General features: G+C 43.7%; 1 protein-coding gene across 1 annotated transcript in view; it reads left to right on the forward strand.

Annotated features, from left to right (window-relative positions):
- The window catches only part of mpped1 (metallophosphoesterase domain containing 1), a 76,647-nt gene extending 67,714 nt beyond the window's left edge, over nt 1–8,933 (forward strand). The window contains exons 6-7 of the mRNA XM_071502770.1: nt 3,483–3,596; nt 7,877–8,933. Of these exons, the coding sequence (XP_071358871.1) occupies nt 3,483–3,596; nt 7,877–7,995 (233 nt within the window). The 3' untranslated portion in view covers nt 7,996–8,933. The remainder of the gene's footprint in view (nt 1–3,482; nt 3,597–7,876) is intronic.
- Nucleotides 8,934–13,750: the final 4,817 nt, after the last annotated feature.

A 13,750-nucleotide genomic window follows, 5' to 3' on the forward strand; every position in this document is an offset into this window, starting at 1 on the left:
CTGTGTGGAGAGTGTTGCACAGGACGGAGGTTTATGGAAACACACTGGGTCTTTTATTGTTTTATAAACTGACCTAAAAGTTAAATGAGTCTAAAAATAAAGATTATAAAATATCATGTTTAACTTAAATTAGACATACAGCTCCAGATAGAGACAGGAAACTTAGGAGATAAAGATAAAGAATCCAGTTTAACTGAAATCCAGGGATTTGATCCAGATCCACACTTTGTTAACTGAGCAGCGTTGTTTCCTATCAGTCCTCATATAAAACATGAAAACGAGACGAGCAGCAGATGATGTGAAGACAAACATGTATCTGACACATTGAAATTACAGGTGAGGTCTGTTTATCTACTCACTGCTGTAGATTTAATTACAGTTATTGTTTAATGACTCCAGTATCAACATCTTGTCTTTAAGGTCATTAACAAATATATTTCGTCACAAATGCCCGGTGGCTCACTTTGTCTTTTTTTTTTTTTTTTTTTTTTTAAATACTATATTTCCTTTATTTTATTGTTCGCGCTCTGTCCTGATTCACAGTGACTACTGTACTTAATCAGCGTTAAATAAGATATTTTCACCACAGGTCAGTAGCTGCTCATTCACAGCTCACAGCTGATCTTTGTCCAGACACCAACATTCAGACAAAAGTTGAACTCTGGTCTTTGACCTTTGACCTCTGTCTGTAACGTCAGTGAGTTTCCCTCCTGCTGTCAGACTGACTCAAAAATATGAAGAGGTGAGCCACTTATTTTCATGTTTGTGTTTAGAGAGGACGTCAAGTCTTTGACATACCGACCACACTAGAAGACTCTGAAAAGACTAAATGTAACATCAGTCACAGAGGACTAGGTTCCTTTGACATTAGTTCCCATCATGCTGGATTATTATTATTATTATCATCATTATTATCATTTTATTATAGATTCATCAGAGTCATCATAGTCAGGTCAAGTCAAGTCAGGTGACCTGAGTACACACCTCTGTGAATGGGGGACATGTCCCCACATGTTTTTCTAATAGTAGACTGTAAATATTCCAGAGGACATGACCATCATGTATCAAGTACAGATACACACTGATACACACAGTGTGTACCTGCACCACACAGACTGGTGAATGACAGAGAGCAGTGACTCTGTGATGAACCATCATTGTGATGAGTCCAGTTACCTGTCCTGCCCCACCTCAGAACACACTTCACCTGTGGAGAGCAGTGACCACCTCATCCTCACACACATACCCTCGTTGCACACCAACATCACAAGAGTCTGAACAAACACAGATGCTGGAGCACAAACTGACTGACATCCTGGACACACTCCTCTGGCTCGACAACGTACACACAAGCAGACGGAGAAGCTCACACACACACACACACACACACACACACACTCCTCTCTCTCACTGACTCTCACTCGCACACACACACTTTCACACCTCATCTCCCGCTGCAGCTGTGGTGTTCAGATGAGTGTGTGTGATTGATTTCTGTGTCTGCGTCTCGGCTGCGAACACGGCCATTTATTTTCCATTCAGCTCAGCCAAGTGTCTCCATCTATCTGCTCGTAAGCCACCGGCATATGGAGCAGCTACAGCAGGCTACTAATGCATGAGACACACACACACACACACACACACACACTGTGCAAGACTGAAGCAAACGGTTAGAGAGAGACAGAAAGAAGGAGAAAGGAAAAAGGGATGGAAGACAATAAACCCGGAAACACTGCAATATATTTTTAAAGACGGAGAAAGTAACGATGGACAAGAAGGTGAAGAAAAAATAAGTGTGATCAAGATGTTTCTCACTGCAGCAAAAGTCTTTTATGAGGCGTGATAAAGCAGCAAATCGGTGGCTAGAGAGGAGAAATATGGCGTCTTTATCTGGCTGTGAGGAAGAAGTTAATAGCAGAGAGAGAAGGAGAGAAAGTGAGACAAAAAGAGGGAACAGGCTCAGTGCCCAGAGCAGCAGCTGCTTTGAAACAAGTGGCACTTTAGAGGAAACTACCCTGAGACACAAAGAGCCCTCATAACTTCTCACTTCACTTCCACCATCTCCCAAGGCTTGTAAAAGAAAGCACTTACAGTTTTAAGGCATTATATACCTGAACTGATACTGAAAGTGTGTTTTTACAGGTAGATACATTCAGAGGACAAAGGAGTCAGACTGTCATTTTACTGGCATGACTGATTCACTGGCAGCTGAGAACATGGAGGTTTTTATGTCTGTGTTATGTATGAGACGGTCCATTAACTCTGCCTTGGAGATTTTTAGCTCTCTGGTGATAAAAAATAAAAAATTATAAAGAATCTTAAAGTCGTCCCTGGAGAGGTTTTTCTCTTTCCCTGTCTTTCTTTTTGTCCCACTGAAGACCAGCTGGAAGTGAACAAACCATTAGACTCACTACTTCTCACTTCCACCGTGGATATGTCAAAGTCTAGTCATGGGACTGGACTTTTATTATAGTGTTAACGTGAACAATTTTATTTAATCTTGTTATAACAATAAACTTTTCACGTTATAACTTTTTTTTTTCTGGCATGGCATTAATACTTGTCCGTACCCCAGAACTCTGTGACTTGTAGTGTTTAAACAGTATTTACTGTCACCACCAGTAACTACAGTATTCACCAAATCAACCAGGACTGAAATCTTTAAGATAGCCACTCAAAGTCCTTTAAGACTTGAGTTTGACTCAGACTACCCCTTAAAGACTCAATTTGGACCAGTCCCTTGTTTGATTGAGGACTTTTAGTCTTGTTTCACTTTCTTTCCCTTTGATAATTTGCTCTTTTGTTAAGTAAACTTTCTTTTTCTCTTTTCCTCTGTGTTTACTTTCTTCTTCCTGCCCGGGCTGAGCGACAGGAGGCAGGGAAGATGGAGACATGAGCTCCTCAGTCATTTTATTTCTCTAACTTGATGCTTTTATTGACTCAGCAGCAGTGGCATCCTTCCTCAGCGAGCAGCCACTAAATCATATACACTCCACACTTCATCCTCGTCACACACACTGTGAAGTCTGCATCTGTGTGTGTGGCTGTGATTGATCTTTATTTTCTGCGGCTGCTCTCTAAGAGTCTTTTTATTTTCTGCTGCAACGTGCAGTTTGCCATTAGACGAGGAATCTGAAATGAAGAGCTTCACTCTGAAATGTGATATATCACTTTGTGAAGGGACATGAAATTTATAACCTTCCTGAAGACACATTCAGCCAATCAACACAGCACCAGAAAACCTCACACCCATTAAATAAATTATTATGATCAAACCAGGATCATTATTGTTTTAAGTAACAATAAAAAAGGAAACAGGTCATTGTTTTCTTCCAAGATATTTTTCCATGTCAGATATTACAACAGATTTATATCAGAGGAAACCTTCACCACCTCATTCTGTCATTGTTGACCTTGATCATGTGACCTGCTGCTGTTTGCCGCCTCTGTAAGAAGCTTGATTTACATGTTGCTGTGTGCAGGTTTCTTGGACTGGGTCCCGAAGAAGATGCAGCGCGTCGGGTGCATGGAGCTCCTCAACACAGTCCAGAGGAGAGTCCAGCCCAAATTCCATGTGTTTGGACACATTCATGAAGGTAGGTGCCTCCAACATACACCACTGCTCCAACAACAGAGGGTCATGTGATCATTCACACATGTTAAAAAACATTTTGGACATCTAATCCACATTTAAGATTCAAACACTGAACTCGTACAGAGGGTGAAGAGTTCCTTTAAATGTGTGGAGTTAATTTCATGTGCAGAGCATTGGTTAGTTTCTGTTTTTGATGATTATTATTTGTGTTTACTTTGACACGCACTAGTTGTCCAATCACTTTGAGTTGTGTGACTTTGCTGTGTAACAACCAGTCATTCTCATTCAGACTCTCAGTTTTATGTAAGAGTTTTCATCTAATTTTCATATAATGACATTATGTCTCTGATCACTTTTCAAATGTTTCTGAAGCCAAAGTTAACTCTGTGAACAACAGTAGACCAGCATGAAGGCCTCAGTGCTCACTCAGGTTTGATTTATAGCACCGGTTCCCAACTTGTGGGTCAGGGCCCACTGGTGGGCTGACAAATCATTGACATTGACTGACAAATCTTGGTTAAAAGATGTAATTAAAAAAATAATATAAATAATGTTTTTAAAGTGTAATGGCAGTCAGGTGAGGTGCAGGCAGGTGAACTGGCTAACAAACAAGCCAGGCAGGCTGATTCGCTGAAGTCAGAGCACTGACAAACACGTCGAGTGCACAACAATCTTAGTGCGACAGTGATGGTGGACAGGTGTGCTGACACCTGATGAAGGGCAGGTGTGTAGAGGGAGGGAGAGAGTCGGAGGGGCTGGTGAAATATTAAGCAAAGAGACTAAGCAAATTAAATTCTTCAACCATGTGACCTGGAGATACTGTACATTCATTTTTATGAATAAAATTAGTAAAGTGTGTATTAGAGAAGAGCTGGGCTGCCACGTCCCCATCAGTATTTCATCCAGGCCAGCAGGGGGCAGAGAGTCTCCCAGGACTGAGGACTGCTGTTTTCAGGGTTATCAGGTCAGTGCTGAGCCCCTGGAGCCCCTCCCCCTCCCACCATCAGAGAGAACCAGATTAGAAACTAGATCAGATTTTCTAAGAGGAGGAAGAGGCTGGGAGCGGCTCTCTTCATCAATGTGAGGACTTAGTGTGTGTTTTGTATTCATGTATTCACTTTTGAAAGGACCGATACAGACATGCACAGCTCTGCAGACTGACACTTACACTTAAAAAATCCCTGACAGTGCAAAGTTGAGCTGCTTTATACTTGATGAGAGATGAAGTTATAACTTCTGCTTGACAAAATGGGTCTGCCGTTTGGAAAACACACTGATTTTAAAGCTGAGATTCCTGCAGTGGTGTTGGAGTCACAGTCATTTAGAAAAGATCCCTCATCCACTAATGCTGAGGCCTTATTGTTGTGTGTCGTTCACTTCTCAACTCGTTGTTTGTCCCCAACAACTACTGCATTACACTGCTACTCCTCTTATGTTTTAGCATTTTATTAGATACTGAGGGTATTTACGAAGCATTTGTTCATTCCTTTATATTTACTTAAGGCCCAGCTGTGAGAAGAAACGCAACAAGCTTCTGTGAAATGAAACCCAATGTGAAGCTTGGGACACTCAGGGTTAGGGTTAGGGGGTCTGTGAAGCTTGTACAAGAATAGAACAAAAAAGCTTTTTTTCATGCCAGACCACATCGGACCACATCTGGATCAAAAACCACTACACTTAGACTTGTCTAATCTGGACTAGATTAGACAATTTAAATAGATGGGATATATAGTTGAGATGTGTAATTATTTGCAAACTGTCCCAGTGAGCACTGGAGATTACATTCTGATGAGGCCAACAGAACAACATCATCTGCAAAGAGCAAAGATGCAGTTCTGAAGTTCCCAAAATGGACATACTCCTCACCTCGGCTGTGCCTTGAGATCCTGTCCATGAATATCACAAACAGTATCAGAGACAAGGGAAAACCTTGGTGGAGTCCAGCAATCACCGAAAACTTATTTGACTTTGTGCCAAGAATGTGGACACAGCTCTCACTTTGGTTGTAAAGGGACCAAATGGCTCATGTCAATGGGCCCGGTACCCCATACCCCCCCCCATACCCCCCACAGAGCCCCTCAGGGGACATGGTCATAAGTCTTCTCCTAGTCCACAAAGTACATGTGGACTGGCTGATCAAACTCCCATGACCCCATCAGAACTCTTGCAAGGATAAAGAGCTGGTCCACTGTTCCATGGCCAGGTCGGAACCCACATTGCTCCTCCTCGATCTGAGGTTGAGTAAACTTTTCCAGGGAGGCTGAGCAGTGTATTACCCCAATAATTGGAGCACAACCTCCGATCCCCTTTTTTGAAAATTGGGCAACACCACCTCAGTCTGCCACTCCACAGGTACTATACCTGACCTCCACCTGACACTGAAGAGCCTTGTTAGCCATGACAGACCAACATTGTCCAAAGCCTTCAGCATCTCAGGGCGTATCTCATCCACACCTGGTGTCTCGCCACCAAGGAGCTTCGTAACTACCTCAGCAACCTCTGCCAGAGTTATGGAGAGTTTTCCAATTCTGCCCCCTCCACAAAGGACATGTCAGTTAGGTTCATCAGTTCTTCAAAGTATTCTTTCCTTCTAGCGCCCAACAACATCTCCAGTCTGGGTCAGCAGTTATCCTCTGCTGCTGAACATAGCCTATGTAAGCCCTGCTTCCCCTCCCTGAGTAACTGGATGGTTTGCCAGAATTTCCTTGAGCCCAAATGAAAGTCCTCCTCCATAGCCTCACCAAACTCCTCCCATACCCGAGTTTTTGCTTCTGCAACCACTAAGGTTTCAGTCGTCAGCCCTTCTGGCCGCCCAGTACATATCTGCTGCTTTGGAGACCCATGGGCCAACCAAGCCCGAAAGGCCTCCTTCTTCAGCTTGACGTCCTCCCTCACTGCTGGTGTCCAAAGGTTGCCACCTCGACAGACATGACGACCTTGAGGCCACAGGTCCCAACCTCTGCTTCTGCATTGGAGGCTTTGAACATGGCCAACTCAGACTCCATGACCCGAACCTCCCCTACAATATATGAGAAATTCTTCTGGAGGTACGAGTTGAAGACCTCACAGACAGACACCTCCGCCAGATGTTCACGGTTCACCCTCACTACACATTTGGGTTTACTAGACCAGGTGGTGATCAGTTGACAGCTCCGCCCCTCTCTTTACTAAAGCATCCAAAACATACAACAACAGATCTGATGATAGGACCACAACGTTGCTCACTGATCTTTGGCCTAAGGTGCTCTGGTACCAATGAGCTACATTATGTTCGAACATGGTGTTTGTTATGGCCAAACTATAACTAGCACAGAAGTCCAATAACACCACTCTGGTTCAGATCAGGGAACCCATTCCTCGCAATCACCCTCTCCAGGTTTCTTCATCATTGACTACATGGGCGTTGAAGTCCCCCAGCAGAACTATATAGTCCCCAGGCGGAGTCCTTTCCAGGACCCCACCCGGAGACTCTAAGAAGGCCTGATACTCTGAACTGCTATTTGGCCATAGGCACACACAACAGTCAGAGCCTTCCCCTCAGCAACCCTCAGTCGCAGAGAGGCAACCCCAACACTGTGGTGCTCTACCAGGGGCTTGTGACACACCCACTCCCACCCGGTGTGTGTCACCCTGGGCAACTACAGAAAAAGAGAGAGTCCAGCCCCTCACCGGAAGTTTGGTTCTGAAGCCACTGTTACACATAGAGGTGAGCCCAACTATACCTAGTTGGTATGGCTTCACCTCCCACACCAGCTCAAGGTCCTTCCCCATCAGAGAGGTGACATTCCATGTCCCTATGACCAGTCTATGATACTAGGAGTCAGCATGCTAAGGTCTTCCCTTCTTTCGTCCACTGCCCAGTCAGTATCGTACCCGACCCAAAATTCCATCCCCACAGGTGGTGGGTCCATAAGGTGGTGGCTCCATGTTGCTTTTTCACGCCAAGCCTGACTGGGCCCCATGGGTCAAAGCCCAGCCACCAGATGCTCCCCTCCCAGGTCTGGCTCCAGGAGGAGCCCCTGGTTTCCCTCTCCGTGCTGCAGTTCTGACATGGCCTTTTCATTCAGGGGTTTGTGAAGAGCAGGAAACCAAAGTTCATAATAATAATAATAATCTGTCTAAAACTATCAAAATAAAAGCTGATCCTGTCAGAATAAAACTGAGGACATTTCTCCTGTCTTGAATACAAACCAGTAGTGCAGGTGTGTAACACGTGTTTTACCTGTTGTTTGGTTGTTGTCAGTGAATTTCTTGTTCTCTCCTCCTGTTGCTGCTCCCCAGGTTATGGCATGATGACAGATGGCACCACAACGTTCATCAACGCCTCCGCCTGCACCGTCAACTTCCTGCCCATGAACCCACCCATCGTCTTTGACCTTCCCAACCCCAGGACCACATGACTAGAGGAGGTTGGCGGCCCGACGCTTACCGCCAATCAGGAGAAAGGAGCCAGAGGAAGTAGGTGAGGTGGACAGCAGAGGGAGGTCTGTAAATATGAGGCAGGTGTGTTTTTAACACCTGGAGTCCATCTGTGGAGAGAAGTGAGAACTGGAGGCTCACTCACGCCATCAATGTTCTTTAATGTGCCATTATCATCTTCATCATTGACTGGATCTAAGAGCAGATGCTGGACGCTAGTCTGTGTTCTCCTTCACTGCACTGACGTCTCGTCTACAGGAGAGTTTCAGTCGAACAGACTCAGCACTGAACATTTGCCAGGGGGTTTTCTTCCCTTCCTACTTTTAAACATTAATATCCCGTCCTCGTTTCTCCCCCTCTCTCTCTACTGCCCCCGCCCCCCATCTTCCTCCTGTTTCTCTCCCGTCCTCAGGCCTGCAGCTTGCTGGAGTGTGTGTGTTTTTTTTTTGCCAGTGTATGTATGTATATGTGAGATCAAAGCCAGTGTGTGAGGGCAGCGAGAGGTCTCTGTCACAGGCTGTGTGAGAGTCGGAGTGTCAAACATGTTGACACCGCTCCCTTGGGCCTCGTTACAGCCCTCAGTAAGCCTCTTAATGGGCTGAGGAGAGGACGCAGCACTTCTCTCAACCCCTCCATCCATGTAGCTCCCCTGCCTCTTCTCCTCCTCGTTTTCCCTCCTCTCCATCCTTCAAGCTGTGAGTGACTAGCTCAGCTTTTCAGTTATGGCTGGGAGGTCGGGCTTTTTGGGCCAGCAGGTAACATGCAATGTAAAGGTGCTACATGGTAACACTACTCCTGAGTGGTGGTAGTGGTTTCATGGATCCACCTCCATGTCGTTCATGGCTGACATGGAGCTAAGCTGTAACTAAATGTCTGTAAATGTTCTCTGTCAATGTAAAAAAAACAAAAACAAAAAAAAGGTTTTCTTAAAGATTTCCAAGTTGTTGCTCTGCTTTTAAAAACCGTGTGAAGTATTAGTGTGATTATTACATTTCATTTCTTGGTAATGTAAATTCTCATTATGGTATTTTCTGCTGTGTGAAGCTGCTCAGGCCCCTGTGGTGATTATTAACTCTTTCATGTCCCTAAGTAGTTTGTCTGTTTTTAAAAGAAGAGCTCTTCAGTTTTTCCTTTGCTCTGTTTTCTGAACACAGCGCCTGAATGTGCTCAGCTCAACGTCACACTCTGACCTCCGTCATTATGTGTGAATGTTCCTGCAGTTAACTGCTGCTTCACTCTTCAGCACAGCAGCTATCACTTTGTCAGCTGTCATCTTCATGGTTCAGAAGAGGACAGAGAAGCTGGGGGGAGGTGTGAGAACATGAGTGTTTGTATATGATTCTTATCTTACCATGGTTAGGGTGAGGATGAGGATGTTTAGGGTGAGTCTGAGAAAACACAAGCAAATACAGAAACCATCTTCACCGGTTAGACAACACACACGTCTGATTCAGTTCCATATGAGCAGGTCCTGGACCATGTCATGGAAACATTCATCTGTCCCTCATCAGCACCACTGGTGTCTGAGCAGATGATTCACTTAGAGGGAGCAAAGTTGTGGTTTTTCTGCCACACTTTTTGTCTTGATTATAAACCTCATCATTCAGTCCAGGGTATTTCTGAGCAGCCTACATCACTGATTATTTCACTATTTCCAGCAGCCGACTCAGTGAGTAAAAACTTTCTGACCCCCATTTGAGTTAGTTCAGTCCAACCCGTTTCCCACAGCATGTTTTGTCTGTCAATCACAGCCTGTCTACAGAGGTGAGGGACATTTAGCTTCTCTGAGATCACTGATGAAAATAGAAGGAAATGATAGACTAGCTCATGTTGAATGATGCTGCTTGGCTCACTGGCTACAGCTAAACTTCAGCTAAAAGTAGCTGAACTGATTTGTGAGTAAACGTTTGCTAAGTCTGCTGGCCGCCCAGTGGTATTAATCTCTTATTGATCACAGACTCTCATTCATTAGCAGCTTCATTTACCTGCCAACATGTCACTTAGGATTTGACAGATCTAGAACAAAAGTCTGCTGGACCATAAAAGTCCACTCTGCTATATCTCCACCATTTTAACATCCTCCTGAACAGCAGGTCCGACTGCTACAGACTGTCTGTACATCATCATCAGGCCTGTCAGAAGTTTGTTGACATCTCCTTTAGTTTTCATCTATATCAACCAATTCTTTAACAATTTGTCCAAACATTATCATTCAGTCCATGTTTGGGAAGAGGTCTACCAAGGCATTCTGAGTCTGACCCATAGGGGGCGCCACAAATACCTGTTTAGGGGAACATGCTCAAGGGGCAGGAATTAATCAAAATCTGAAGTGCCGTACTGATCATTCCAACCAGTCCTCCGACCAGTCCTCCAACGAGTCCTCTAACAGTTCTAAAACCAGTCCTCCAACAAGTGCTCTAACAGTTCTCCAACCAGTCCTCTTACCAGTCTTCCCGCTAGTACTCTAACAATTCTCCAACCAGTCCTCAAATCAATCCTCTAACCAGTCCTCCAACCAGTCCTCTAACCAGTACCAACTGAGATTCATTCACATCTGATGAAGGGGGACAAATGGTGGGTTGTGCAGTTATTGAAATTCTGCAGGCTTTGTGATGATGAAACAAGTGTATGATTGGTCTCATTCATTCATTTTGTCACTTGAGCTCCTTCCTTCTGCTGAGCTTTAAAGGTTTTGAAGGCAGAACTGCAGCCTGTTGCTACAGTTATTATTGTGTATCCTAACTGTGTCTGTATTTGCTTGTGTTTCCTCTAGTTGCAGTGCCTCTATAATGGCCATGTTCTTGTGTAGCTCTGTGAATTCTGGTCAGCAATTTATGGCAATATTTTTGGTGCAGGTTGGACTAGTTAACAAACTGATAGTGGAACCAGGTGGAGGCATCAGTGACGTCCAGAGACAATGGTAGGTTTATTGACCATGAAAGGCTAAAGTTGTAGCATGCTAACAGTAGGTATTAGGTTATTTAGACAAAAATACAAAGGACCACACACAGTTATCCCAGGTTTTTAACTCTGTTGATCAGCGTCACTCATAACTACAACAGCATACAAAGTGAAGGATTCAAATAGCAGGTGTGTGTACGGTCACTGATATTAATACCTGTCATGTTATCCAGTCTGCTGCAATGACTTTGTCCTTTAAATACAAGTGTAGTGTTAACTGTTTTGTTTTTTTAATAGTAATCATCACTGAAACTCAACAGTTCCTGCAGATGTTTTCCCATTAAAAGCCTACATCTTAATTATTTCATAGAAAAAGCAGCAGGTTCCACTTAACTCACTGGTTCTAGAGGAACAAGTTGTGGTGATGGTTTAAGTGATGGTTCTTTGTTGAACTCTGACACAGAACTGTAATGTGATCAAATTCAAAGAACCTGAATTTGATTTTAGATCAGGGTTAGAAGTAATGGTTTGAATGTAAAGGGTGTGTGAGTATGAGTGAGTGTATTTAATAAAAACAGTATGAGAGTGTACAGAGACAGAGAGTGTTCAGCCTCATCATTTAAAACACAAACTTAATTAGTGTCCACGAAGAAGAATGTGTGAAGGAGTGAATAAAGGGAACTATTATAAATCAAACGATAGGAGGAACTTTGATGAGAAGCCGTCTGTTTGGTTCGACTCTCCACTTCCTTCATTTAAACGTCTCTCACTTTGATGCTCTTCTGCTTCAGTAGCTGTGTTATGTGTTTCCTGTTTTTTCTGTTTTTTAAGAGAAAAAAAAAAGTGCTGTACAATTTCTTGATTTATTTTGTGAGGCATGCTTAAAAGAGTTAATGACTTCTGCTACTCAGACAATCTGCATATGAAGAGTTTTATTCCAAAATGAGATACATGTGAAAAAAGGGACGTCCACGCGGACAGGATGATTGACAGCTCAGAGTTGAAAGCAGATTGCTGTGGTACTTTTTAAAGGACTGTGAGTAACTTGTGTCCTCAGTGACATTTTTTACTTGCTGGATCTTTTATAATAAAACAATCCTGGATGGTTTTGAGCTTCAGATCTTTTTTTTAATTGGATGTATAGCATTTTGGAATGAAGGTGTTCATATGGTGTTGTATTTTGCCATCGTTGTTGGGACTTTTCCACTTTTTAAACTGTAAATAGACCCAACAGCTGCAAAATGTTACTGTGTTGCTCCTGGACACAACTCTAAAAATGTAAAGTACCTTTCTTTCTTAAAACCATAAAGATTCTGACAGATTATTCACTGATTGAATAAAACCTTATCTGTGACCCGTGGATCATGTTTCCTTATTTCCGCCCTCGCTCCTTCCTTTTGTCTCTCCTCTCCATTATTTCTTGTTCTATAAAAAAAGAATTAGAGGTGGTGAGGAAACTTTTCTCATCCTGGTTCTTCCCTTTTGTTCCAATCAAAGGCGTCTGTGTCTCGTATCAATTATAGAGCCTAGAGCAGCAAGTTAATTTTCAGTAGCTAAACCCTCACAGCTCCGTCTCTGTCCCCGTTTTGTTCTGCAGGTCTTCCACACCTCTGCACATTCTAATGAGAACCTTCGTTCAAATAATTACATTAGTAATCCCGGGGGAGACTGGTAATTTATTCACGGATGGCTTTTTACTTTGCCATTAATACAACCGGCTTTCATATGCTCTTGTCTTCCTCCGGCTCCCTCCTTCCCTCCTTCTCTCCTTCCCTCCCTCTCTCTTTCTGCCAAGCTCTTCCCCTCAGTTCTTGTCCATGCTCATCCATTTCCATTTGCTCCTCCCTCACTCAGTGTCCTCAGATAATGGTTCCCAGCTCTCTCCTCTCTAACTGCTCTAGTACATCTCACTGTGGTGGTGTTTCTGTGACTGAATGGCAGACGTCCTCCCTATTTCCTTGTCATCCATCTCACTTCACGTTTCCCATCTGAACAAAAGATGCTTCCAGTCGCCAGCGTCATTAAAAATGCACTTTATGTGATTGGCTTTGGAACACAAATCAGTGTCAAACAGTCAGTCAGCAGACAGATCATCTATCACTGTGTCTTAGTTCATCTTCATTTTCCATGATTTTCAGTTCACTTCCAGTGATGGATCTATTTGTTGAATCAGTAGCAGGCAGTCTTGCTGCTGGAGCCGGATTCACATTCAGTCATTTAAGAATATGCACCAGGTGTTATTACTAACAGCAGTGTTTCCTGTCCTCTGGTTTTGGGTGTGTTGCACCTCTGACCACCACCTGACCGCAGCTGGGTGTGGTCTAAAGTAGGGCTGTGCCCAACCAGAGATTTCCTGGGATACTGGTAGATGTTAAGCCATTAGTCATAATTTTAATTATTTAAATATATATCATCGCAAAATGGTTTGAGTCCAGGACTGAGAAAGCAGAAGTCACATGACTAACACTGTGCTACATCACTGAGAAATACAACTGTAATAATGAGTCTTTAAAATCTAAATATTCCAAACACACACAGGAAGTGAGCCACCTGTTAACAAAAGGGTTAATGATTCTGAATGCGTTGGAGCAAAGCTGATCAACCAGTCCTCCACCTGAACAACCAGTCCCCCAACCAGAACAGCCAGTCCTCTGCCTGAACAACCAGTCCTCCAACCAGAACAACCCGTCCTCCACCTGGACAACCAGTCCTCCAACCAGAACAGCTAGTCCTCTGCCTGAACAACCAGTCCTCCAACCAGAACAACCTGTCCTCCACCTGAACAACCAGTCCTCCAACCAGAACAGCTAGTCCTCTGCCTGAACAACCAGTCCT

The sequence above is a fragment of the Trachinotus anak genome, unplaced genomic scaffold (genome assembly GCF_046630095.1).
Source record: "Trachinotus anak isolate AG129_WGS33_773 ecotype Australia unplaced genomic scaffold, CSIRO_AGI_Tana_v1 ptg000018l, whole genome shotgun sequence".
NCBI lineage: Eukaryota > Metazoa > Chordata > Actinopteri > Carangiformes > Carangidae > Trachinotus > Trachinotus anak.